The sequence below is a fragment of the Myotis davidii genome, unplaced genomic scaffold (genome assembly GCF_000327345.1).
Source record: "Myotis davidii unplaced genomic scaffold, ASM32734v1 scaffold170, whole genome shotgun sequence".
In the NCBI taxonomy this organism is placed as follows: domain Eukaryota; kingdom Metazoa; phylum Chordata; class Mammalia; order Chiroptera; family Vespertilionidae; genus Myotis; species Myotis davidii.
The window spans coordinates 2072391-2098474 of NW_006282528.1; the positions used below are offsets into that span (position 1 = coordinate 2072391).

General features: G+C 49.2%; 1 protein-coding gene across 1 annotated transcript in view; it reads left to right on the forward strand.

Moving 5' to 3' along the window:
* Window positions 1-6: 6 nt before the first annotated feature.
* Window positions 7-26084, forward strand: part of SYNJ1 (synaptojanin 1) — a 58307-nt gene continuing 32229 nt past the window's right edge. The window contains exons 1-11 of the mRNA XM_015560263.1: window positions 7-147; window positions 12527-12613; window positions 12795-13062; window positions 13739-13964; window positions 15162-15245; window positions 16032-16093; window positions 16837-16933; window positions 18505-18674; window positions 20124-20205; window positions 22375-22527; window positions 25042-25198. Of these exons, the coding sequence (XP_015415749.1) occupies window positions 24-147; window positions 12527-12613; window positions 12795-13062; window positions 13739-13964; window positions 15162-15245; window positions 16032-16093; window positions 16837-16933; window positions 18505-18674; window positions 20124-20205; window positions 22375-22527; window positions 25042-25198 (1510 nt within the window). The 5' untranslated portion in view covers window positions 7-23. The remainder of the gene's footprint in view (window positions 148-12526; window positions 12614-12794; window positions 13063-13738; window positions 13965-15161; window positions 15246-16031; window positions 16094-16836; window positions 16934-18504; window positions 18675-20123; window positions 20206-22374; window positions 22528-25041; window positions 25199-26084) is intronic.

A 26084-nucleotide genomic window follows, 5' to 3' on the forward strand; every position in this document is an offset into this window, starting at 1 on the left:
GCTCCCACAGTTCTGCGGACAGGATGGCGTTCAGCAAGGGGTTCCGGGTCTACCACAAGCTGGACCCCCCGCCCTTCAGCCTCATGGTGGAGACCAGGCACAAGGAGGAGTGTCTCCTGTTCGAGTCCGGGGCGGTGGCCGTGCTCTGTGAGTCCCGGGGCTCGGTTTTCGGGGGTCATTCAGGTCCAGCCAGGCTCAGGGGGGACCCCCCTCCCCGTTCCTTCCAGCCCATGGGCTCCGCTTGGCTTTCAGTCCATTTTCCTCCGCTGCTGAGGGGTTTCGGCGCGTGGGTGCAGGTCTTGGGCGCAGGTTCTTGCTTTCGTGGGTTTCTCTGCCGCTTGGAGAAGTGAATCCTCCTCCAGAGAAAGACTCCGCGGGTCATCGCCTCGTCACCCCGAGCGGCTGGCTTCCCGTTCGTCCTGAACGGACAGTTCCAGCGCCATCGCGGTAAGGAGCTCAGTGTTTGTGGAGCGCCTTGGAGGATTGTCGGCGCTTTTTAAAATTTCATGTGACTGACTTCATATTTAAAAATCATTTTGATAGTCTCTTGGAAAGAAAAGGAGACTATCACACAGTAGTAGGTTCGGCCGGTTGGGGCATGGTCCCCTCCAAAGGGTTCCATTCCCCGTCAGAGCACATGCCTAGGTTGCGGGTTTGATCCCACTGGGGGGCGTCCAGTTGATACTCAATGGACCAGTGGACTATCTTAGAGGCAGCCGATTGATGCTTCTCTTACATGGAGGTTTCTCTCTCTCTCTCTTTCTCTCTCCCTCCCTCCCCCCTTCTCGGTGAAAATCAATTAAAAAATATTCTTGGGTGAGGATTTTTTAAACATTAGATTAATATGTTTTGGGTTATCTTGTGGGCAAATGCATGAAATCAAAAATAAAAATATTAATTTGAATGTTTATCTTTATATAAGATTTTGGCAAATAAGTTCAGTGTCGGGTTATTTGAAATGTGATGGTGTTGTTAAAAGTGTTCTAGTGATGACTGCTCATCCTTTATTATGTTTCTGTTTCGTAGAGACATGTAGCAGGAAGTGGCTATATCTCCTAAGAATAAGTATTAATAATACGGGTTACACTCAGTGAGTATGGACTTACGTTACCCGAGTTGTTTTTTATACTTAAACACGCCAAACTTAACTTGCTATGTTAATTTGCATAGCATATTTTTTCCTACTACAGGTATAATTATACTGATGAATTCTTTTTTTTTTAATATATTTTATTGATTTTTTACACAGAGGAAGGGAGAGAGATAGAGAGTTAGAAACATCGATGGGAGAGAAACATCGAGCAGCTGCCTCCTGCACATCTCCCACTGGGGATGTGCCCGCAACCCAGGTACATGCCCTTGACCGGAATCGAACCTGGGACCCTTCAGTCCGCAGGCCGACACTCTATCCACTGAGCCAAACCGGTTTGGCCTGATGAATTCTTAATTAAAAATATTTTGGGGAAATGTTTGGCTTAGCATGTGAGACATTTTTTATCAGCTTGTGTTTTTTATGGCATTACCTGATTTTCTAATTTATCTAAATTCAAATGTTTATTTAATTGTCGTTACCGGTAATGACAGGGATCCGGATGTTCGGCTCCCAGGCACCGTTACCTGTGGGATCAGGGTTATTTCTGTACTTCACTCCCAGGTCAGGGACCCTCAGGGTAACCATCCATCCAAACCTCCAGCAGCTCTCTTTTTGCCAAAAAATGATTTAAGAAAAAATCCCCAACCATCCATTTGGCATTGATATTCTAAGGAGAAAGGATATAAAAATACTATCTTCATTATTTATTAATTCTACTTCTTGTGCTAGATTTAGACTATGTAAGTAGTTCTTTCAGGAGAAAAAAATAAAGCTTGAATATTGTCTCTCTGTAAAGCTAGCGTAAATGGATGTATAATCTCTTGGGTATGTTATGTTTTCCTATTATAAACTTTTAATGTTTAAGAGCTAACAGACCTTTTTATAAATCATTTGACTTACAAAATTACCTTGACATTCGGTCTGGAGTGATGCCAAGGTGTGTGCGGTGCTGTTGTGCTCACGTGACAAACCGTCACATTTTAAAAGCTGCTGTGTTCAGGGCCGAGCTTGGGAAACACCGCGGCCCCTGAGCTCAGTGCGGCTTGCGTTTCAGCTGCCGGAGACGCTCCCAGAACATTTCTTACATTACACACGAGTGTAACCCCGTTTTCCCGTGAGCTTAAGTTCAGGCTCCTCACCCTGTTAATCAGCACTCCCCGTTTGTCCCCGCTGATCTCTAAGGAAACGCTCATGCTCCCCGAGTGCCAGGCTGCTGCCAGCTCCATCGTGCTGCTCTCCTGACTGGGAGAATGCCCTCCCCACCTTCAGTGCGGCCTCTTCCTCCTTCCTGAGGCTCCGCCCCCACCCCTCCAGCTCGCTCTTCGTCTTCCTTCCCTTCATTTCCTAGAGCTCAGTCTGTCTCCGAGATGACCACTTTTTAATGCTGGTTTTGTTGGTCTCTACGTACTTGTGTGCAGTAGGTGGTGACAGGGACGCTGTCAGGCCTCGGTCTTCATGTACCCAAAGCTGGTGATTTCTGGAGGCTCCCGTTGCCCTGGCTTTAATGCGTAAAGTTGGGAAAATTAGACATCTTGGGCAATAGCTGTTGGCCGTCACTGAATTTTCTTGGGTTCTGCCAGAAGTGGTTATGCCAGAGATACCCACATGAAATGCTATCTCATATTATTGGCACATGTCAAAACTGGGGTGTAGGTGAAAATGCAAGGAGCATAATCTCAGATCGGGGATCCTCTTAGGGCCAGCGCCCTCTAATGCAGCTCTGGACTCTGCGTGTTGGCCGGGTTCCCAGCTTCAATGAGTCATGAGGCAGGACGTGATCAGTGGGCCCCGAGGAGTCGTTTTCCTCACCTGTGCAGACTTCACACACCGGGGCCTGGGCTCCAGCCTCGCCCCAAGTTCTGACAGAATTGGGTTGGGATGATAACTTATTTAAAAATATCTTACTGACTTTAGGGGGAGGTAGAAACATCAACTGGTGGCCCCCTGTCAGTCCCCTACTGGGGATTGAGCCTGAAAACCTGGCATGTGCCTGACTGGGAGTGGAACCGTGACCTCCTAGTTCAGCGGTTCTCAACCTTCTGGCCCTTTAAACACAGCTCCTCATGCTGTGACCCAACCATACAATTATTCTCGTTGCTACTTCATAACTGTCATGTTGCTACTGTTATGAATTGTAATGTAAATATCTGATATGCAGGATGGTCTTAGACGACCCCTGTGAAAGGGTTGTTCGACCGCCAAAGGGGTCGCGACCCACAGGTTGAGAACCGCTGTCCTAGTTCATGGGCCCACCCTCAACCACTGAACTACACGGGCCGGGTGGGATGACAGTTTCTGAGCATAGTGTACATAGGCCTTTCTATGATAGATAATGGGACAGACAACTTTGGCTTGCAAATTTTATGGAAAATAACCATGTTTCCAGAATTATAGTGCATTTGCTGTTGTCATGGGGCCAATAGTGAGCTTTCTTAAGCCCACAGCTTGAACAGAGGCTGACGCTCCCCCAGCACTCTTCCTGCGGCGCCCGCACAGGGAGCTGTGGGCGGGCGTCTGTCTGGGTGCCGACTCTCTGAGGAAACGCCATGTCTTGGAAATCTTTGCACCCCCAGCGTTAGTACACTGTCTCACTCACACTTGCAGCATCATGGTTATTAAAGAAGTGGCACAGGGAAGAAGACCAACCTAAACTAGACAACAAAGTTGACAGACATGCAACATTCTCTATATTTGAAAGTCGATACCTTTGCCCAGCTGGTGTGGCTCAGTGGTTGAGCATCGACCTTTGAACCAGGTGGTCACAGTTCGATTCCCAGTCAAGGGCACATGCCCAGGTTGCAGGCTTGACCCCAGTGTGGTGCGTGCAGGAGGCAACCAATCAATGATTATCTCTCATCATTGATATTTCTATCTCTCCTCCCTCTCTGGAATCAATAATAAATAAATATGTGTGCGTATATCTATCTATACATATAGATATATAAAATCACCTAGGAAACTGAGAGCAGGGCTCACCCAGAATTCTGAGAACAGGATCCTTTTAAAAAAAAATACTTTTTTCTATAAAACTTATTTTCTCTCTTTTAAAGAATTACTATTTGACTGAGCTGCTGATATAAAAAACATCTATATTGCTTGGTCTTGTTTAGAAAAATACTGATGGAAATAACTATAACCACATCCTTAAAGTCTTTCTGAAATGCTAATTGAAAATGAGGAATGGAAAGAATTTAAATTAAAAAGAAAAAGAAAATGAGGTATGTTATTTATGTCTTCTATGAATAAATACTATTAACTTGTTCTAAAGTTACTTTTCTTTAAATGGAAAATAATTTCATTACTAATTTATTTCATTGCATTTATTTATTTAAAACCCCTTCTGGAGAGTCTTATCCTTAGAGAAGTCAATATGTGTTTGTATACTGTACCCATTTTTAGCATTACTCATTAAAACAGGAAGTTTGATGTGTGTGGAGCAGTGGTTAGTGTAGCGCATGGGTCCTCTGTAAGTAGTGTGCTGTGTTTGGCCCTGGCAGGCACAGGTGTGATGTCAGCAAGTCATAAAACTGCATGAAGAAGAGACATCTATTAGTTTTCTGTAGGGTTCAGTTTTCCTATTCTTTCTACAATTGTAGACATATAAAGGCCATCACAGGGAAGGGCAAGTAGCCAGTGAGGCGCACACAGTCGTTAAATTCACAAGCCACCTCATTCTTTTCCAACCCATTTCCTGCTTTATTGTTAAACTAGAGGCCAGGTGCATGAAATTCATGCACTCCGGGGGGGGTGGGACGGGGTGCTCAGCCTGGTCTGCGCCCTCTCGCAGTTTGGGAGTCCTTGGGGGATGTCCGATTGATGACTTAGGCCTGCTCCCCACAGCCTAAGCCAGCAGTCAGACATCCCTAGAGCTGCCGCAGAGGCGGGAGAGGCTCCTGCCACCGCCACTGCACTCACCAGCCGTGAGCCGGGCTTCTGGCTGAGTGGTGCTCCCCCTGTGTGAGTGCACTGACCACCAGGGCGCAGCTCCTGCGTTGAGCATCTGCCCCCTGGTGGTCAGTGCACGTCATAGCGACCGGTCATTCCGCTATCAGCTCTCTGACATCCCCCGAAGGGTTCCGGATTGTGAGAAGGCTGAGGGACTCCACCAGTGCATGATCGGAGCCAGGGAGGGATGCAGGAGGTTGGCCAGCCTGGGAGGGACCACGGGAGGGCTCCAGGGCATGTCCAGACCATCTCGCTCAGTCCCGGTTGGCCAAACCCCAGCAGGAAGCTAACCTACCAGTCGGAGTGTCTGCCCCCTGGTGGTCAGTGCACATCATAGCGAGTGGTTGAGTGGCCTTAGCATATCATTAGCATATTACACTTTGATTGGTTGAACAGCCGACTGAACACTTAGCATATTAGGCTTTTATTGTATAGGATGTGTGTGGCTTTAGAGTGTTGGATAGCTTCTCAAACCTTGGAATCAGATTGGACAGTGCCACCTCATTTCCTGTTTCACATTGATTTTTTAAAAAATATTTTTGTATTGCTTTCAGAGAGGAAGGGAGAGGGTGAGAGAGTTAGAAACATCAACGAGGAGAGAGACCATGACCTCCTGGTTCATAGGTCGATGCTCATCAGGATCTGCATTGATTTTTCCCAGCAAACCCAGCCTCAGAAAGATAGGATGTCAGCAAGGACTGCACTGCAGTCTAGTGCTGAAACTCTGAACTGACATGTTGAGTGTCTCCAGGTTTCCTCCCATTTAAATATCCACCGGCCAGTAGAGGGCGTGCAGGAGGCAGCTGATGGGTGTTTCTCTGGCATCATTGTTTCTACCTCTCTATCCCTCTCCCTTCCGCTCTGAAAAATATCCTCAGCGACCGGGTGGGTCAGTTGGTGGAGCATTGTCCCCATTTGTGAAAAGGCAGGTTCAGTCCCCAGCTGGGGAACTTCCGGGAGACAACTCTCTCTCATTGGTCACGGTGTTTCTCTCTCATTGGTCACGGTGTCTCTCTCTCTCTCTCTCTCTCTCTCTCTCTCTCTCTCTCTCTCTCTTTCTCTCTCCATATATCCTTGGGTGAGGATTATAAAATAAAATAAAATACCCCGCAGCTCTGCTGGGAGTTTGTGGAAGTGTCCCAGAGCATCTCAGCATACATGGGGGGATGTGGCATTGGACGTGTTATTTCATTGAATTCTGGGCTGTGCTTTACCCCACATCACAGATGTGGAAACTGAGACTTGGGGAAATGAAATAGTGGCTCCAGTGGCATAGTCTTTCTGTTGGTTTTCTCCACGGTAATTATTGTCTGTGCGGTGTGAGGGTGGTGGTGGTTACTTGGGGAGTGGGGAGGAACGGGGAAAGAAAGGGGTGGTAGTGTGTTCTGATGAGGAGGCGTGTCCTGGCCGTGGACTGGTGATACAGTAGAGGGAGGAGTGGCTTGGTTTAGGGCGGGCCATTAAAGGCCGAGTTTCTTTGGTGGCCAAGTTAAATGTCAGCTTCTAGAATTTTGTGTGAAAGTCGTGGGTGGTGACACGCAGTGCGCATCGTTGTTCTTTCTGTTTAATTGCCAAGCGCTGCCAGTCTTCACGGCTGCCCTTTAGATGAGTTGTCGTGTCCTGTCTCTTGTAAGAAAAATGCTCAAGCTGAGAGAAGACGTGACTGTATAGTTGACTTTTCTGCACAGAAATGATGAAATGTAGACTCGCTATCACTTTATGATAGAGCTGCAAAAATTCACTTTTGTTTTGTAAGTTATTTTTGTAATGTTCATATTTAATAGAAACAGTACAGGTCAACTTAAATATCAACCTTTAACCCTTTGAGTGCCAACCAATATCCTAGGAACTATGTTAAAATTGCCAAGGCTTTTTGCTGATTTTACAGCAGTTTAGGAAAAAAATTATGAATCGCAAGTAAATGGAGTTACATAGTCAATATCTTGCACAAAATTGTCATCTTCACAGCAAGAATTGACATATTTGGCAATGTCATCATCACCAATAAAAGCAGACTTAGAACTGGACACTGCAGGAGGAGCGCGATCGCACTCCCGGCACTCTAGGGGTTAAAAAGTGATCAACGGGTTAGCTATGCTCCCCACTGCTTTCACTTGTTGCCACTCACTTTGCCATCAGGAAATAGAAGGCGAGGCAGTTTCTCACTGAGCAGTAAACCCCATGAGACTTTTCATTACATGATCTAAGGTATAGCAGATGTTCTCAATTGTCCTGTAAGACATAACCAGCCCAGGACCGTAACAGGACGTTCGCTTCTAACCCGCTGTAACAGTAACTGAATTGACCTTCCCACCGTGAATAACAGCGGACAAAACAAACCCAGTGTATGAAACCACTTCCAGGCATGAACAGACGCTGCTCCCGAGAGAAGGGGAGCAAGTGAGGTGGGCCTTGGTGAGCCTTGGGGTCGTGCCAGCTCCTCGCTCCAGACCTGCTCTCGGTCCCGTGTTCCTTACCTCATGGATTGCACTCCATCCCCTAACACCCTAAGCATCATCCTGCACGCTTCCTCTCATCACATTCACTCCACCGGGCCAGGCCGCTCAGCCTCCTAGCAGCACGCACCCCTTACGGCTCTGTCCCAGCCAGCCCCCGGGGCCCCTTTCATGAACCATGCTGCTCGCTTTCTTAATCCGTCTCCTGCCCCCACTCCCCCACCCACACTCCGGTCTCTAAAAACACGAGTTGGTCATATTATTCCCTCGCTTAATACCTCAGTGGTTGACACTGACCCTAGAATCCAGCACTCCGGGGTTTCTGTGTTCCAGCCACACTGACCTTTTGGTGCTGAATGTGCCGAATGCTGTCTGGTCTCAGGGCCTTACACATGCTGTTCTCTCTGATCAACATTTTACTTTCAAAAATAAACTTCTGACATGTAGAAAAGTACAGGAGTCAGTGTTCAGCTTGATGAAGTGTGAGTGACACTCGCATGTCGCCGCCCCAGGGGGAGAAGTGGAACATGGTGGCTCGCCATCCAGAGTCCCTCTGTCCCTTCCCAGTGACCTCCCCCTGACCCGCAGAGGCGGTCTCTGGTCCCACCTCTTTGTCTGGCTTTAAGCTGAACAGAAATGGAGCCATTCACTCTGTCTTGTCACGTCTGCTGCTTTCTGTCAGCGGCCCGCGTGGGAGACCACCCATGCGGTAGCCTGCTGCCGTGTCGTGTTCGTGTATGGCTCTCCCGGCGTCTGTCCTGTTAGGAATGACACGGTGTGCACATCCTGTGCCTGCCTGGCGGTGCCCATGCGCGCAGCGTGCCAAGGGGTGGGCTCGGGCCTGGGACTGCTGGCCGGAGCTGTGTGTGCGCTGCCCGGAACGCTTGTGCCTCCTTTTCGTTGCTCGCCGCCTGGTCATGCTTCAGGCTGCAGCTGCGAGGCCACTTCTGCAGAGTGTGGGTGAGGTTGGTGCCGTCTGTGGGCTCTGTCCCGGCGCGTCCCGACTGCTCACTTGCGTGTGGATGGCTGGGGGATGCCCGTCTTCCTGACGGAGGGCTGGGCGCTGGGAGCTGGCAGGCATTCGGCGCAGACCTGTTGCTTGCATGTGTGGAAGGTGGTTTTATTTTGGCCTGTTGCCAAGATTGAAATGTGTAGCGTAAGTGGAGCATTCCTTTGGGTGGTTTAATGTCTTCCAGCCGGAGTTTAATTATTTAATTATGCAGAGGAAGCCTGGGCCTGGTAGAACATGCTTCCCTGGTGTGTGCGAGGTGGAGAGCGGCTCTCCTGCGGCCGGTTCCGTGCTCTCCGGTGCGGTGACCCGCACCTCGGAGACGGTCCAACGGGTAGAGGTGGAGTGGGATGAAAGACCAAGAGACAGGGTTGGGAGGACTGGCACAAGGCACCAGCACCAGCACCAGTACCAGTCACTTTATTCTTTACACACACTGCTTTATAGCTGAGCTGTGGCTGGTCATGCTTCATAGATCACTGCTAGGGCTCGGCCTGTCATAGGGAAGTAACAGATCGTTACGAGCTGGGCAGACTGGGCAAGCTTTGCCTAGATCCATCTATGTTTGACAGTTACTATGACAATCAGGTTATGTTTTAGTAACTGCACTTTTGCCCCTTACTAGTTTTAGCAACAGTGGTCGTGCCTCAGTCAAGCCTTGTCTAGTTCTGCTTTGCTGCAAACTCTAATTAAGCCTTTCCTGAGCTTCGACCTTAAAACCTTCCAGGATCGACATAGGGTAGAGTCCAGGGCTTTGCCATGTCCTCTGGTCAGCTTAGACTTTGCCAGCAGCATGACGGTCCCCAACACTCCGGTGAACCACCCGACCTCCAGTCTCGCCTGGAACCCAGCGGCCGTGCCGCCTCTTCGCTGGGCCTTTCTGCCCGAGGCTCCGGGTCTGCCTTCCCCGGTGCTGCCCGCATGCAAATCCCTTGCCCACAAACCACGGGGCGTGCAGCCACAGGCAAGACGTGGTTCTAGGAAGGTCACGCTCACTGTCATCCTGTTCTCTCATTCTCGCTAACTTTCTTTAGTTCCCTGTCCCCTCCCGGCCAGCCCGAGAGGCAGGCTGTCCCCATAGCTCCCTGTCCCCTCCCGGCCAGCCCGAGAGGCAGGCTGTCCCCCAGCTGGGCGGCGTGGCCTCAGCAGTGTTGACAGTGGTGAGCAGCTCATTGTGGCAGGAGCGGGACCTGAGCTTCCTGTCCCCACGCCCGGACTCCGTTTCCATTATCCTTGCACGTGGCTCTGCCCAGCACCTCACACACCTTAGCAGGTGACAAGCCCCAGGTTTAAACCTGGTTGGAAGTAATTAACAACGCCTGTCTCCCCACGCCCACCCTCACGTCCCACCAGACACCCGGCATCGCCTTTGCATTTCCAGACGTCCCCATGAGGAATTGTTAAATTCCAATAAGAGAGCATTCAGGTACTGTCCGTGCCAGGGGAAAGTGTTTCTCTTCTGCCCTGGCCAGTGTGCCCAGTGGTTAGGGCGTCGGCCCGAGAACCTAAGGGTCATGGGTCCCATTCCCTGTCGGGGTACGGACTGGGTTGTAGGTTAGACCCCGGCCCCAGTCAGGGCACGTGTGGGAGGCAACCAGCCGATGTGTCTCTCTCACATCCATGTTTCTCTCCCCCGCCCCTCCCTTCTCCCTCTAAAAAAAAGGCGGGGGGGAATATCTTTGAGTGAGGATAAAAAAAAGTACCTCTTTTTATGTATTATTTTTTTTAATATATTTTATTGGTTTTTTACAGAGAAGAAGGGAGAGAGACAGAGAGCTAGACACATCAATGAGAGAGATCGATCAGCTGCCTCCTGCACGCCCCCCACTGGGGATGTGCCCGCAACCAGGGCACATGCCCCCGACCGGAATCGAACCCGGGACCCCCGAGTCCGCAGGCCGACGCTCTATCCACTGAGCCAAACCAGTTCGGCTTATGTATTATTTTAAACAAAACAATTCCTCTGGTGCTGAGCCTCTCGATTCGTCTTGGTCTAGCAGATGCACACTCAGCAGCCGCAGGGCCAGCGTCTCCGTGTGGGGTTGGTGTTGGGCTGAGATGCAGAGAAATGAGACCGGGCTCCTGTTGCTCGTGGGACACAGTGTGTGCGGCATGTGTGACACAGAGACCGTGTGTGCGGCGTGTGACACAGAGACCGTGTGTGCGGCGTGTGTCACAGAGACCGTGTGTGCGGCGTGTGTGACAGAGACCGTGTGTGCGGCGTGTGACACAGAGACCGTGTGTGCGGCGTGTGACACAGAGACCGTGTGTGCGGCGTGTGTGACAGAGACCGTGTGTGCGGCGTGTGACACAGAGACCGTGTGTGCGGCGTGTGACACAGAGACCGTGTGTGCGGCGTGTGTGACAGAGACCGTGTGTGCGGCGTGTGTGACGCAGAGACCGTGTGTGCGGCGTGTGTGACAGAGACCGGCTGACCTGCAGCCAGCGGGGTCAGGGAGAGGATCGGGAAGGAAGTGGCGACTGCGGTAGTTATTGGAGGGGGGATGCGAGTATTTGGAACGATGACTGACGGGTATTCCCGACGGAAAGAACGCGGACCGAGGCGGGGAGGGGAGAGGGGCTGCCCTGGACTCTGTGGGATAGGAAGGGCAGGGGGGTGCACCCTGAGCCATTCACCGGTTTGCACGGTGTGTTAAAAGGGCCTGGCTTTCTTATCCTAACTCATCTCGCAGTGGGAGACGCTCACCTTATTTTCCAGAACTAAATTGCTGAGAAATGAGACAGTAATTCACTTAGGTCTCTCCCTCTTACACCGTCTATTTCTATGTATTTCATGGAGTTTCATAGAACAAAGGAATCTCTTCCTCGTTAAGAAGAATGCACAGGGCGGGGCTAACGGTATTATCAGAGTTGATGTCGCAGCGCCCGCCGGTTGGAGATGAGGCTGCTTCCTGGGGAAGGTGCAGGCGGGCTGGGGCGGGGGCGGGAGGGAGAGGAAAGGATTTGGAGGGAGGCAGAGGGAGCCAGGGTCCGGGCCTTTCTGCACGTGTAGGTGTGAGAGGTGTTGTTTGTAATTGTCCTTTGAGATTCTAGCTGTTGGTTACTTTTCTTTGGTTCTCTGTCAAATTTTTAATCAATGTATTTGCTAAGAACTAGGAAGACTTTTCCTTTAAAGTTCCAGAGGGTGTTTTTGTTGTTGTTTTTTTCTTAGTATATCAATCAAACAGGCTGCCGTACAGAAATGGTTCTGTGGGCTGTGTCATTAGCAAGACAACATCGATTTTATTGTGGGAGAAACAGGACAAGGCAGGCGGAAGATTTCCCGTTCCCGTGCAGGCTGTGTGGTGGTTATTTCATTCTGCAAACGTGCCGGTCCTTGGGTGTGAAACCCTAGCCTGCCTGTGGGGATGGGAGGGCGAGGCGGGCAGACACAGTGTCGGTAACAGGAGGACGGGGCGCTGACCGAGCTGTGCGGGGGGTGCAGAAAGGCTCCCAGAAAGTGGCCTTCTGCCTGGTGTCTGTGAGTGAAGGGAATTTGCCAGGAGGCCGCGGTGGGGAGAGCCCTGCAGGCAGGAGGCCAGGCTGTGCGGACTGTGAAAGGGTGAGTGAGCGCACTGGTGAGAGTGGTGAGAGCAGGGGGTGCAGGAGTGGGGGTGATGAGAAACGAAACAGGAAGGGTGCCTGGAGGCCAGTTCAGAGAGAGCTCTGGTTCGGGCCTGTGTTACCCTGGCGGGGACATCAGAGCGGAGGTTCTAGTCGTACAGCAGTCAAACCCGTCAGCAGGGAGGAAAGAAAAACCAACCAACAGCCCCAAACGCAGCTTGCTGAAGGCCTGGTTATGCGGTGGGTGGGAGGGACGGTCAGTAGGTGGCGCTGGCGCCTGGGCTCAGCCTTTGGGAAGAACGTTCAGGCTACAAGTCGGAGGAAGTGCTTTTGCCTCGCCTTTGCTGAGAATATCAGACTTAGATTTAGAAATGTTTGGTTGAAACTCTGACTTTATAGGTAAATAAAACCTGATGTGTCAGGTCTTACTTCTGATCCCAAAACTTTTTTCTTTTGTAGCCTCTGCAGAAAAGGAGGCCATCAAGAGTACATACTCCAAAGTGCTGGATGCCTATGGACTCCTGGGTGTTTTACGACTCAATCTGGGTAAGTGTCTCATCAGCATAATTAACCTGGGCAGGCGGCGAGCCTTCCGTCAGCCGACATCATCCCAGATTAGACTGATCAGGGTTGAGAGCCGTCACCACGCGGCAGCTCACATGTGGAGTCTGAAATGATTGACACTCTCTCTCAAATCCTTCGAGTCACTGCAGTCTGCTCTCCGCAGGTGACAGCACGCTACATTATCTGGTCCTGGTCACCGGGTGCATGTCTGTGGGGAAAATCCAAGAATCGGAAGTGTTCCGAGTGACTTCCACGGAGTTCATATCCCTACGAGCCGACTCTTCAGATGAGGATCGCATTTCAGAAGTGCGCAAGGTGCTGAACTCAGGGAACTTCTATTTCGCGTGGTCTGCCTCGGGGGTCAGCTTGGACCTGAGCCTTAACGCCCACCGCCGCATGCAGGAGCACACGACCGACAACAGGTTTTTCTGGTGAGTCCGTGAAGCGGCCGCTGCGGGCCAGCGTGGACTCAGACGGCGGAGCAGGCGTTCAGCCGCACACCTTCTGCCCCAGAATCCTCAGCGGGCAAGGCAGACGCCCACTGTCACTTCGTAGAAGTTGTCATGAAACCTATTTGCTCTCCCTGATCTCGACTGACCTCTCATTTCAGAAATATCTTTCAGATCTATAGTTTAAAATTAGGAATGAATTCGTTGTAATAGGATTGTGTTACTCATTTTATTGTTCTCAGTTTTGAGATCTTGTCTCTGGCAGTATTGCCCTTCTAAGCCAACATTCCAGCTATTTTAATTTCATTTGACTCGGTAGGAATGGGATGCAGGTCAAGGTCAGTGCTGTGAGTAAGTGGGAAGGAGCAGAGGAGGAGATGGTGTGGGAGGCCGGGAGGGCGCAGGTGAGGACAGGTTCTGCTCTCGTGCCAGCCCTGCGCCTCCCTGAGGGACAGACACAATCCCGGGAAAGGTGAAGGAAGGCGCTGCACTGGGCACTGGTCACCTGCCTCGGGTCTCGTTTCACACCCGCCCCCTGAGGCCTAGCGTGGGACGTACACGAGCCGACAGACTCCCGGTGCCTTGGTTAACGGCGTGCCCGGGAGGACGGTGCTGTGCTGCCCGTGCTCGGGACTGAGGCGGCCCGCCTTTCTCCCAGGAACCAGTCTCTGCACCTGCACCTCCAGCACTACGGCGTGAGCTGTGACGACTGGCTGCTGCGCCTCATGTGCGGCGGCGTCGAGATCAGGACCATCTACGCGGCTCACAAGCAGGCCAAGGCCTGCCTCATCTCCAGGCTGAGCTGCGAGCGCGCAGGGACCAGGTTCAATGTCCGGGGCACCAACGACGATGGCCACGTCGCCAATTTTGTGGAAACGGAGCAGGTACCAGGGTTTTGTTGCTCCACTCCTGTGGGCGGGGGACGCACAGGAAGCGGTAGGGCCGCAGTAGGGTGGGGACGCTCTCCGAATAGGAGCAGGCACGGCCCGCCAGGGCGTAAACTTTGTTCTTGAATTTAAAATCTTCGTTGACAGAGCTAGACAACTTGGGAAAAGTGTTTTTCTGTGAAAGGAAGTCAATCCCAACTCTCATCTGTAGATATTTGAACCATCCAAACTTAAAAATGTGATATTTTTTGCTGTGAAACTATATATTTGCAAATTTAGTCCACACCTCAAGCCCAGCCCACATCTTCAAATTAATTTTTTAAAAATATGAAAAACTAAAGAAAAAAGTATGTGAAAATAGAAAGGTATGTGTATAAAAAATAGAAAGGTATGTACTGTTTAACAGGAATTCCTTTTTAAAAGTTGTGATTCCTATGCTTATATTCCTAACTAGAGGCCTGGTGCATGAATTTGTGCATGGGTGGGGTCTGGCTAGCCTGCCCCAATGGGGGCCAATTGGGCTGGTCAGCCGGAGGGCGGGGCCACGGGAAGTTGGCCAGCCGGCCCCACCCCACGCCACTGGTCGAACTCCGGATTGAACTCCCAGTCGAGGGGACAGTTTGCATGTTAGCCTTTTATTTTTTTTTAAATATATTTTAGTGTTTTTTTAAAGAGAGGGAGGGAGAGAGAGAGAGAGAGAGAGAGAGAGAGAGACAGAAACATCGATGAGAGAGAAACACCGATCAGCTGCCTCCCGCACATCTCCCACCGGGGATGTGCCCGCAACCCAGGTACATACCCCTGACCGGAATCGAACCCGGGACCCTTCAGTCCGCAGGCCGACGCTCTATCCACTGAGCCAAACCAGTTTCGGCAGCCTTTTATTATATAGGATATTTTTCTGGTTAATACAGGTTGGGGCAAAAGTGCCTTATAGTTAGGAGTACACACAAAACAGAATTTAACCTTGTATTATTATTATTTATTAATTATCGTATTATTTTCCACACAAACAATTATAAACCTACTTTTGCCCCACCCTGTATATACAGGAGATATCTTATTAAGACAATTTGTATATGAGAGGTGGGTCATAAGATACAACCTGTGCAACCAATATTAGTCAGTTTGTCTCCTGACATAGAGGTGGCAGCCATGCCTGCGGAACTATTTTATCCGTGCTTCTCTCTACAGGTCGTGTACTTAGATGACTCCATTTCTTCCTTCATCCAAATCCGGGGCTCGGTTCCGTTGTTCTGGGAGCAGCCAGGCTTGCAGGTAGGTGTTCGACGTTGTTGTTTTTTCCTCTTGAAAGTTTCCATATGTTTTAAGTTTCCAGGATCGTTTGTTGGTTCATTGGAGAGTTCTGTTATTCAATCTAATATCAGCTAGGTTCATAAACAAGGATCTGAGTGCGGAGTTCCTGGAATTGTATCAGGCATTTTTCCCTGTGATGTTTTTCACATCCAGAGACACTCAGCTGCTGTGTTTGGTGGTGAAATCAGGGTGTCTTCACAGCATGTTGATTGTCAGGGTCTCCATATTTGCTCCTCAGTAGCTTAGTACAGAACAACTTAGCCTCTGGGCGGGAAAATGCCGCCTCTGAAAACTGAGCTCTGAGTAATCGTCCCTCTCCCGCGGCTGCCCTGGGCCTGGGCGGGTCTGTGAAGGGAGTGGCAGGGGCAGCGCAGCTGCTGCTGAGGGTTCTCGTGTGGACGGAATGGAGGTGCGCAGACCAGTGCCTGGCACGCGCGGCCAGCACTGTGGAAGGGGTCGCTGCTTACCCGTATCTTTCACAACTAAAATTTTCTCTTAGTTTACACGTGTTTCATAATGGCCTGAACTTCTAGCTCTTTTGTTATGAGGTTGCATTTTAAAAAATCAAAGGGAGGAGAAACTCCTAGAACTGCCTTTTTTTTTAGAACTTGTCTTTTTAAGAGACTGGTGAGTGGTCAGTGACCTGGCGCCCTGCTCTGTGCTCAGCGAATGCGTGACTGCACACGGCGGCGGTTTGTCTGTGGTCTCATGGTGGCTGTTGGTGTGACCACATCTTTCTTGTCCCAGGTGGGCTCGCACCGTGTCCGGATGTCCAGGGGCTTCGAAGCCAACGCGCCCGCCTTTGACAGGTAGGCTGGTCTGTGTACAGGTGCTCTCGGTTTTGAAGTTGTTAAGCGGTGGGACCTGTGGTCATTACATTTACGGATTCATTCTACGGTTTTCGGCTCCCAAGTAAAATGTCTTCTGATCCTGACTTAACCGGAGACAGTGTTACGACCTCTAGCAGTGGCCGCACTGGTCTCAGCCTTAAGACTCCCTGCGGGTGGCTGCCCAGCACCACAGCCCTGAGCCCTACGTCGCTGCTGGGTACATAACTGGCCCGTATTGAGACGTGCTGGAGTGTAAAGTATACACTGGATTTCAAGCACTTAGTGCAAAACAAAGAATATAAGTGACTGTGACAGTATTAACATTTTTCAGTACATTGATCACAGGTGCAGTGAGGTTTTGGTTGCACTGGGTTAAGTGCTCACGGAGGCTGTGATGTCCTCGGGTGTGAGGGGCAGCCCTGCGCCCTCTGCCCGCCCAGCGCGTGTTCTCTGTGCTGGGCCAGCACCGGGCTCCCGGGGGAGGGACCGGGGATCCCACAGCGCCGCACCGGGGGGCTCGGCGCCCAGAGTCAGAGAGGACGCTGACTGACTGAGCTCTCTTCCTTTCCTGAGACCGCGTGGAATGCATCTGTATTCAATTTTGCTGGTTCTATGAGTTTAAACAGAACCATGTTTAAACTGATTAATAATGGATTCTTATTTCTTGGGGGGAAAAATGTCACCTTATCACTTGACATGTGCTTGTTTTCTTTGTTTAACAGGCATTTTAGAACACTCAAGACTCTGTATGGCAAACAAATAGTAATCAACCTGCTTGGATCTAAGGAAGGTGAACACATGCTCAGTAAGGCCTTCCAGGTAAGGAGGGTGTGACCCTCTGCCAGAGGAAATGGCTTCCTAGAGAAAGGTGATGCTCGTGGGACGTGAGCCTTCGGGCTGTTAGGAAAAGGTGGAGGGTGAGGTTGTGAGCCTGGGTTGTGGGAAGTTGTCAAGGCAGTTGACACTTTCCTGAAGTGGGCTTGTTGCTATGGTGGAGAAGCAGAAGATCCTCCCCCAAGTGTCTCTCTGTCCAGGCAAGGCCCAGACGGTGTCCTCCTCCCACTGGTGTGCTCCTCCCCCTGGTGTGCTCCCCCTGTGTGCTCCTCCCCCTGTGTGCTCCTCCCCCTGGTGTCCTCCCCCTGTGTGCTCCTCTCCTGGTTGCCCCTCCACCTGCAATCACTTGCCCACTGATGGAAACCAGTCACTGTTAGCCCTGAGGGGGTGATGAATGCCTTGATGTACAGCAGGAGCACACCTTCTCGTGCTGATGAGAGGAATGTGAGAATTTCAAGTAAAAGATAAGCCGTCTGAAGAGAACATTCTTCACTAACACCAATTTAATAGTAATATCAACTGTGATGTTATACAGAATTATAAGCTTCAACAGAACGGTTAGAAACAAGTGCTCCTCCCCCTGGTGCGTTCCTCCCCCTGGGGTCCTCCTCTCCCTGGTGTGCTCTTCCCCCTGAGGTCCTCCTCCCCCTGCTGTGCTCCTCCCCCTGGTGTGCTCCTCCCCCCGGTGCACTCCTCCCCCTGGTGCACTCCTCCCCCCGGGGTCCTCCTCCCCCTGGTGTGCTACTCTCCGTAAAGTGCTCCTCCCCCTGTGTGCTCCTCCCCCTGGTGTCCTCCCCCTGTGTGCTCCTCTCCTGGTTGCCCCTCCACCTGCAATCACTTGCCCACTGATGGAAACCAGTCACTGTTAGCCCTGAGGGGGTGATGAATGCCTTGATGTACAGCAGGAGCACACCTTCTCGTGCTGATGAGAGGAATGTGAGAATTTCAAGTAAAAGATAAGCCATCTGAAGAGAACATTCTTCACTAACACCAATTTAATAGTAATATCAACTGTGATGTTATACAGAATTATAAGCTTCAACAGAACGGTTAGAAACATTTCCTTAAATTCAGTCTAATGAGCTCCAGAATTATTCAGCTATTTTGTTTTAACTTTGTGAAATAAATGTTATTAATAAACAGATTATACATTAGGGAGTAACTTTTTATGGTAAACTTTCAAAGCATTTGTATGTATTGAACAAAGATATAAAAAAGAATTTTATGTTTTATAGTCTTTGTCTTAAAACAAGAGCCACTTTGAGATTTATGGTAGATATAAACAGTTATTAAATTTGGATTGTAAACATAAATGCAAGTGGGTGGAAATAGCTTTTCATTTTCTAAACCGGATGAGAATGTTACTAAGTCCTCTGGTCGCCCATCACCGCGCCTCTCGGGACGGGCGGGAGGGCTGGGGAAACATGGCAGTAGACACTGGCTGCTGCGGGGATGAAAGCCTTGCCCGTCAGTGTTGCATTTCGGGGTCAGGTTCCATCACGGGTACACGGGGGCCGCGTGCGCGACCCATGGTGAAGCCTGCCTTTCCCTCCCAGAGCCACCTGAAGGCCTCGGAGCACGCCGCCGACGTGCAGATGGTGAGCTTCGACTACCACCAGCTGGTGAAGGGGGGCAAGGCCGAGAAGCTGCACAGCGTCCTCCGGCCTCAGGTCCAGCGGTTCCTCGATTACGGCTTTTTTCATTTCGACGGAAGTGACATTCGAAGGTTCGCCTGCTCGGTCTCTCTTTCCTTTAAATTGGGACTTTGCTATAATTTAAAAATGACTCTTAACATTACACCCTTAAATGGCCTTTTTAAAATTAGAGTTTATAATGACTATACTTGATTTTAGGTTTGTTTTTCTTCAGAATTCAGCCGGTAAGAACAATAGCTTGCTTATTGGGTGCATACTGTGGCCAGGCAGTGCCCCTGGGTTTCCACGTATCAGCAACAGCGGCAAGGCCCTATTTTATCCCTTTTTGCAGGGGAGGAAATGGAGGCACTGGCGTAGCCTGCCCCTCGTCCTGACCAGGGTGTGTGAGAGCTGGAATCCTTCAGGCTCCCGACCCCAGCCTGGTACTGAGAGGCTGTTCCACTTCTCTCTTAAAAGGATGTTTTAATATTTTTGCCTCGTAAAGACAACTAAATGCAGCTGAAACCGGTTTGGCTCAGTGGATAGAGCGTCGGCCTGCGGACTGAAAGGTCCCAGGCTCGATTCCGGTCAAGGGCATGTACCTGGGTTGCGGGCACGAAGTAAAAGACGTTGCGTATTGTCTGCTTTAGGGTAATTTAGAGTTAGCTTTTGCATATGAAGTAGAGGAGAAAAGTAAGTATGGAAAGATTGGAATTAAGAATATAGGTTGAGGTAAACTTTGGTAAACAAAGCTCACATTTTTTCAGTGTACAGTATTTACTCTATGTTAATGCTATAGAAACTTCATAGGACAGTCAATAGAGATAAGAGATCTTAAGTGCCAGGCCAGCTCAGCCAAGGGTTCGGAGAGCCTGAGGGAGGGCAGTGAAGGATTGAAGAAAAGACAAAGAATAAGCTGGGTCTAGGTGGGTCTTCCTGTGCCTGGCTGAGGCCACAGAGAGAGACCCAGAGGCAAGCTGAGCCTTTATGTTATGGCCAGAGGTAAACAAGGTCGTGGTCACCATAGTTACAGTGTTCTTGTGAGTTTCACTTGATTTGGCAGCACTGGCTGCACCTCCCACAGCCCATTAGCTACCGAGGAAGGATCTAGGGAGCATCATAAGGTCAAGCCTCATTATGCTTAGAGGGCTGTGCCCTCTAAGCTGGGACTTGTTTGTGGCTTTGCCAACAGATCAGTCCTTAAATGTTTGGTATCTTTTATGTGCAGAGAACTATGGTGTTGTAAGTCTAAATGTGTTCTTAACTGCTGGGCTAGGTAAGAATAAGTGGGTGTGGAGGAACATGCAGGTATGTGATAAAGAACAGGTGGCAAAATGGTAGCAGCTGTAGGACCTGGTGAGTAGACAGATATTCACTGTAGAGTTCCTCCACCTTTCTTCTATGTTTGAAAATTGTAATGATAAAAAGTTGGGGGCAGAAAGTGGATGCTACCTTTTAATCACCTTAATTTTTCTCAGTTTGTTTGAGTTCTGTTGTTTTTTTCTCAAACAGGCTCTTTAACTTGAGTGACTTTGTTGCAGGTGCCAGAGTGGGACCGTCCGCACCAACTGCTTGGACTGCCTGGACAGGACGAACAGCGTGCAGGCCTTCCTGGGCCTGGAGGTAAGGAGCCAGCGTGCGTGTGCGTGGCCGTTGCTGTGCGTGGCCGTCCTGTGTGTGGCCGTGCTGTGCGTGGCCGTCCTGTGTGTGGCCGTGCTGTGCGTGGCCGTCCTGTGTGTGGCCGCCTTGTGCGTGGCCGTGCGGCACCTCTCAGTGGCGCTCATGACCGCCCCCAGAGCAGTTAGGTTCAGTAAAGGCATCTCCCTTCTACTCTTTTTTCACCCCAACATCCCTCGTCTTTTTAGTTCCCTTTACCTGTTTTACTCCACCTATAGCTGTGTTTCCCTCCGTTACTCCTTAACTGTCCCTATAAACCCAGCGCTGCTGCTTCTCCTAGTCCAGTAACGGCCTCTTTTGCCTCCTTTCGAAGAAGAAGAAGAAGAAAGACGTATATATCTGTACTGTCCTCGTTCTCTGTGTGGTCACTGAAAGGTTTCTTGGATGGAGAGGCTCTGTGACCATGCCCAGCCTGTAGGGTGCGTTTGGACGGTCTGTACCCAGTGCAGCCTGCGTGGCATCTGCCAATCCGTGGCTCTGAAGGACTGGACTGTGTTAGCAAGAATGGAAGTGAATGAGATTCAGCTTCTCGAATGGTCTTTGTGTAAAGACCCCTTTTCCTCTGCCTCTTAACCATCAGGGCCAGTCAAATGCAGACACAGTGTCCGTGCCGGACACACTGCCTCTGTGCCCGCCAAGTCCTCCGTCCCGCGCGGTGAGGGCCGCGGCTGTGGCGGGTCTTCACTTACTCCTTCCACAGGGCAGGAAGTCCCGCCTTCCTAGTCCTCGTGCATGGTCTGACCGGGGGCCGGAATGGTGGTTGATTAGTTGCCGGAGCTGCAGTTCTTTCTGTCTCAAAAATGAAATCACAGTGTGTAGAATTCTCTGCTACGGAAATGTCTTTTGAGACATTTCTCAAGTAACTAAATAAATTTTACTGTTTGCCCTTTCTGAAATCTGTCGTTGAGATTTATCATTATAACGTACTTAGAAAATATGACAGACAAGAAAAGTGAAAGCGGGCATTTGGCCTTTTGGATGGAGTGTATTGTGTGGCTCGGTGCTGCTAACTGTTTTTAGCTGGTTGGATGCATTGATGTGGGTTCTGAGAGCGAGTTGACTGAGGCACTTCAAAGATTTGTTAAAAGTGCAACAGGTTTCACTTTTCAGAATCTGACTCGGCTGGTTATCCACTGTTGATAGTCAGGAGTGAGAAACTGGTTAAGTGGTTACCACATTTCCTAGTAAAGCAGGCACAGCCAACCGAGTAGTGAAGACCAGTTGGCCCACCTTCTTAAAGATGAGCGGTCGGAATGGTGACGGCGGCCCTGCCAGCAAGGAACGGCGCTGGTACCGGCCCTGGCAGTCAACCCCGGTGAGGGTTTTCATAGGATTTTAGTTTTTGATCCCGTGAGGTGTGGGGGTAGTACCCACCCTGATAGATAAGGTAAAAGAAAACCCAAAGAGGACGGAGTTCGGTGAATTCCAGGGTGCGTTGTGACTGGACTCCCAGTGAGAGAAGGGCCAGATCCGGGCTGTGCGTTGCTTCGACTGCCGGGTGAGGCACAGTGCGTCCTGAGTAAGGGCATTGGCTTTCTGCACACTCACTGCGCCCGGGATGGGATTGTGGTGGCCAGAGACCCTGCCGCTGCCCTCCTCCAGGCCCCGGGCACCCAGCACTGACGTTAGTGTTGGTTGTGACAGTTCAATAGCAGCTCTTTTTCCTCATCATCTCCGGACCTTACTACCCAAACGTACAGAACTAAATCTAAAAACTAAAGGGACTGAGTTATTCTATATACATGTAGATAAACTAGGTCAATGTTTTTTCTGCTCTGCTCCATGCTGTTGAATAAGTAGTTCTTTTAGATGAACAAGGTAAAGTAGTATGATTTATAGGGATACTTTCATACGATTTTATCATTTAGCCGGAAAGATGTTCTTCTTACTACAAGGGAATATTCAGTTGCTTGTAAGTTTCATTGATGTGGTATTTACTTTAAAAATAGAAATGGTGGGAAACAACACAGCCTCGTGAACTGTTAACGTTTTTAGAATCCAGTCCTACAGAGTCCTATGACTGCAAATTTTCAGTTTACTCCTGGTAGCTCTTAAAAAGTCACATCACAATGAACGTATTAACACACTTACAAAAGTCACTCTTGGCTGTTGCAGATGCTGGCGAAACAGCTGGAAGCCCTCGGCTTAGCTGAGAAGCCCCAGCTGGTGACTCGCTTTCAGGAGGTTTTCCGCTCCATGTGGTCGGTGAACGGCGACTCCATCAGTAAGATCTATGCCGGGACCGGGGCTCTGGAAGGAAAGGCCAAGGTGAGTGGCTCTGTTGAATTAGACAAGGCCCTCCTTCCCTCTTGGAAAGGCTTTTCAGTGCCTCTTTATTAATTAAGAGGGTTTTCAAGTTCCCTCTAGAATTCTGCCTTATCATGTCTTTACTCCTCTTTCTCTCCTCCTCCGCTCGGGGCCCTGATGGAGAAGGAGGTAGTTTGTTCCCCAGGTTGGCAGAGGCGGCTGTATGACAGACATATGTAGTCATTTAGTGAGAATCCCTGAGGCCTGTATGTAACATGCTTGCATTTTTAAAAAATGACTCTTCCCTTGCATATTTGTTTTACTTTTTATGCTGTTATCTGTAATAATAAAAACATAATATGCTAATTAGACCAGACAGCTGAACAACCTTCCGGCCGTCCTTCTGGCCAAAGCCACAGCAGTGGGGGCAGAGGCCGTTAGGGGCGATCAGGCAGGCAGGTGAGCAGTTAGAGGCAATCAGGCAGGCAGGCGAGTGGTTAGGGGTGATCAGGTAGGCAGGCAGCAAGCAAGCGGTTATGAGCCAACAGTCCCGGATTGCGAGAGGGATGTCCAAGGGGTCCCAGATTGCGAGAGGGTGCAGGCCGGGCTGAGAGGACCCCCTTCCCCCGTGCATGAGTTTTGTGGACCGGGCCTCTAGTTTTTATTATAAGTAGGATGTTTTTAACCATGATCTTCATAATAAAGGGTCCTATCATATTTGGCTTTGGGTCCCCAGCACTTAACACAGTGCCTTCCATTTAATAAACTTATGACAAACGCTGGATGGACAGATAAATCAGTGGACAGTTTCTGCAACACCTACTGCGAGCCCAACATTATTAAGGCTTAACGGTTATGTTTTTATGCTTTACTTACTTTACCTTGAAAATGAGACTTAGGAAAATGTGCAAAAGAAGTGTGAGCTATGGACTTAATTATAATTCTGGGCCTCATCGTGGCAGTTTAATTGCTGGCATGACCTGCAGACTATTTTCCACTCTAATATTGGGCCCATATTGAGGGACTTTGGAAACATACTTGAGATATTTTTCATTATTTTATATACAATAGGGACATTTTAAGGCTCGTGGCCCCAGGTGAATTTTAAATCTCTGCAGTTCCTCAGATTGCCTCAATAGAAGCAGGACAGTCAGCACTGCTTCTCACTCAGCCTCTTCCTTCATGCGGCCAGTGACCTTCTGTGAGACACTCACCATCCCCGAGTGCTTGTCCCTCCCACGTCTGCCTCCCTCCCGCATCACAGCCGCCACGTGGCCCGAGGCCCTGCCTGCCACTGCCTGCCAGTGCCCTCTGTTCACATCATAGAGTCACACGTCCTGACATTTCGATATGGTCTTCTAAGGGATCCTGTTTTTTAAAGCCTAAAATTGTTAAGCTGTCCTTTATTCAGTTTACATAAAGAACATAATTCTTGCTATTACAACCTGATGCTCTACAGCTGTTGCTTAAAATCCTCTTCAGTGTTCTCTTGCCTTTTTGTTCCGCAGCGACTGCGACAATATACGTACAGAGGTTACATATGTTGTCAGTAGTCTTTTACTCTAACCTGATAGATACGAAATTTTATATGTTAATTACTTGTCTGCATTGAACTAAAATCTAACATCTGCACTGTTCTTTCTTTTCCTTTCTCTGGGTTCGTTTTGATTAATTGCCTGATAATGTGAATGGTGAGTGTCTTTTCAAATAATGTCCTTTACGTATGAAATTATATGGGAGGGAATAACATTTTAAGCCTCAATTACTGTTAGTTTTTTAAGGAATAAAAATAATATATTGTAAACTATTTTCCTAAAAGGCAAAAGTTTTGTTTTTTTTAAAGCGATTATCAAAATCTGTAAGATCAACATAAGTCTCCATGGTAACTAACATGCCTCAGTAATTATATGCTCATTGACCATTATAAACTCTCCCTGTAGGAATTAGCCCAAGTTTATTATTTTTGTTAGGTACATATACACAGGTAATACAATGGCCTAAAATGTAAATGGTAGTTTATATGTAATCTATATTAATAAGTTTCTTTTTAGACTAGGCCTTCATTCTTCTGTTCAGTTATAGCTGTAACTAAGGAAGTTACTAGGGAATAGTTTCAATTTTATTTTCTACTATTAAAGCCCTTTACAGCTTTCATAAGAGCCTATGAGTGCAGTGTATCCTCCTCTCTCCCCCTGCTTCTCCCGCCCCATCTCCAGTCTGCAGTGATGATGTAGAAGTGACTTCCTGTTGGAGTGCCCTCAGTCCCCTCTCCCTGGAAACAGTGCTGGACGATCGGCGCCCAGGTGTCCTCACGTGGTGGCACTGAGCTTCCATCTCTGGGCAGCGCTGTGGTCCAAAGAGGAAGAGAAACAGTGGCATCCTGAGCCATTTTAATGTGATGATTCAAAATAGAATGGTTAGGTCCTTTATTGCAGTACAATTATGTCACCCTTACGTTTCAGAATACCTGCTGCGTGGAAATGGCACGATTAGAATGAGAGTCCTTGCTCCTTTCTCCCCCGACAGGCTGGGAAGCTAAAAGATGGTGCTCGCTCTGTCACTAGGACGATTCAGAATAACTTCTTTGACAGCTCCAAGCAAGAGGCCATTGACGTTCTGCTCCTGGGAAACACTCTAAATAGTGATTTAGCTGACAAAGCGCGAGCACTTTTAACCACTGGAAGTTTGCGTGGTATGCGTACTTTATATTCTATCTACTTTATGTTACTTATATTCCTTCTAGAAGTCCAAGAGAGAAATGTAAACTTAGTTACATAAATAACTTTTAGATGGAGTTGATTAAAATAGGTTTGGAAGGATTTTCTATCAACATGATTTTTTAAATATATTTTTTCTTTTAATATGTTTTTATTGATTTTTAGAAGGAATGAAGAGGGAGAGAGAGATATAAACATCAATGATGAGAGAGAATGAATCATTGACCGACTGCCTCCTGCACACCCCACACAGGGGGGACGCTTCACCCTGGAGTCACACCGGCCAGGGATCAGAGGTGTTATTCAGCTGTAAGCTGAGGCCCATGCATGTTTCTCTGATAGGTTATGATGGAAGGTAAATGGTTCACACTAACTAAAAGGCAGGGTTTCACAGAACATGCAGCTAGTAGAGCATTCCATAGCCTAGTTACGTAGACAACACATGCTTTACTGAGAGATCGGTGCCTATATCCTATATTGGGTATTTTGCTAGTCATTGCCCAAAAGTTTCTATAACTTAGTCTTACCTTTTCATTGCTATTGCTTGAAGAAATACTAAATCATATTAACTAATAATTTAAAATATTGCTTATTATTGGACACCACTATTTCCAATTTTTTTAAATTAAATCTTTATTGTTCAGATTATTACAGTTCCTCTTCCCCCCGCCCCATAACTCCCCTCCACCCGGTTCCCACCCCACCCTCCGCCCTCACTCCCCACCCACTGTCCCACCGTCCTCATCCACAGGGGCACGATTTTTGTCCAGTATCTTCCCCCCCCCCCCCACCCCCTCCCCCCCCCCCCCCCCACCCCCCAGCACACACTCTGGATCACCATGGCAGCAATGTAACATTTCT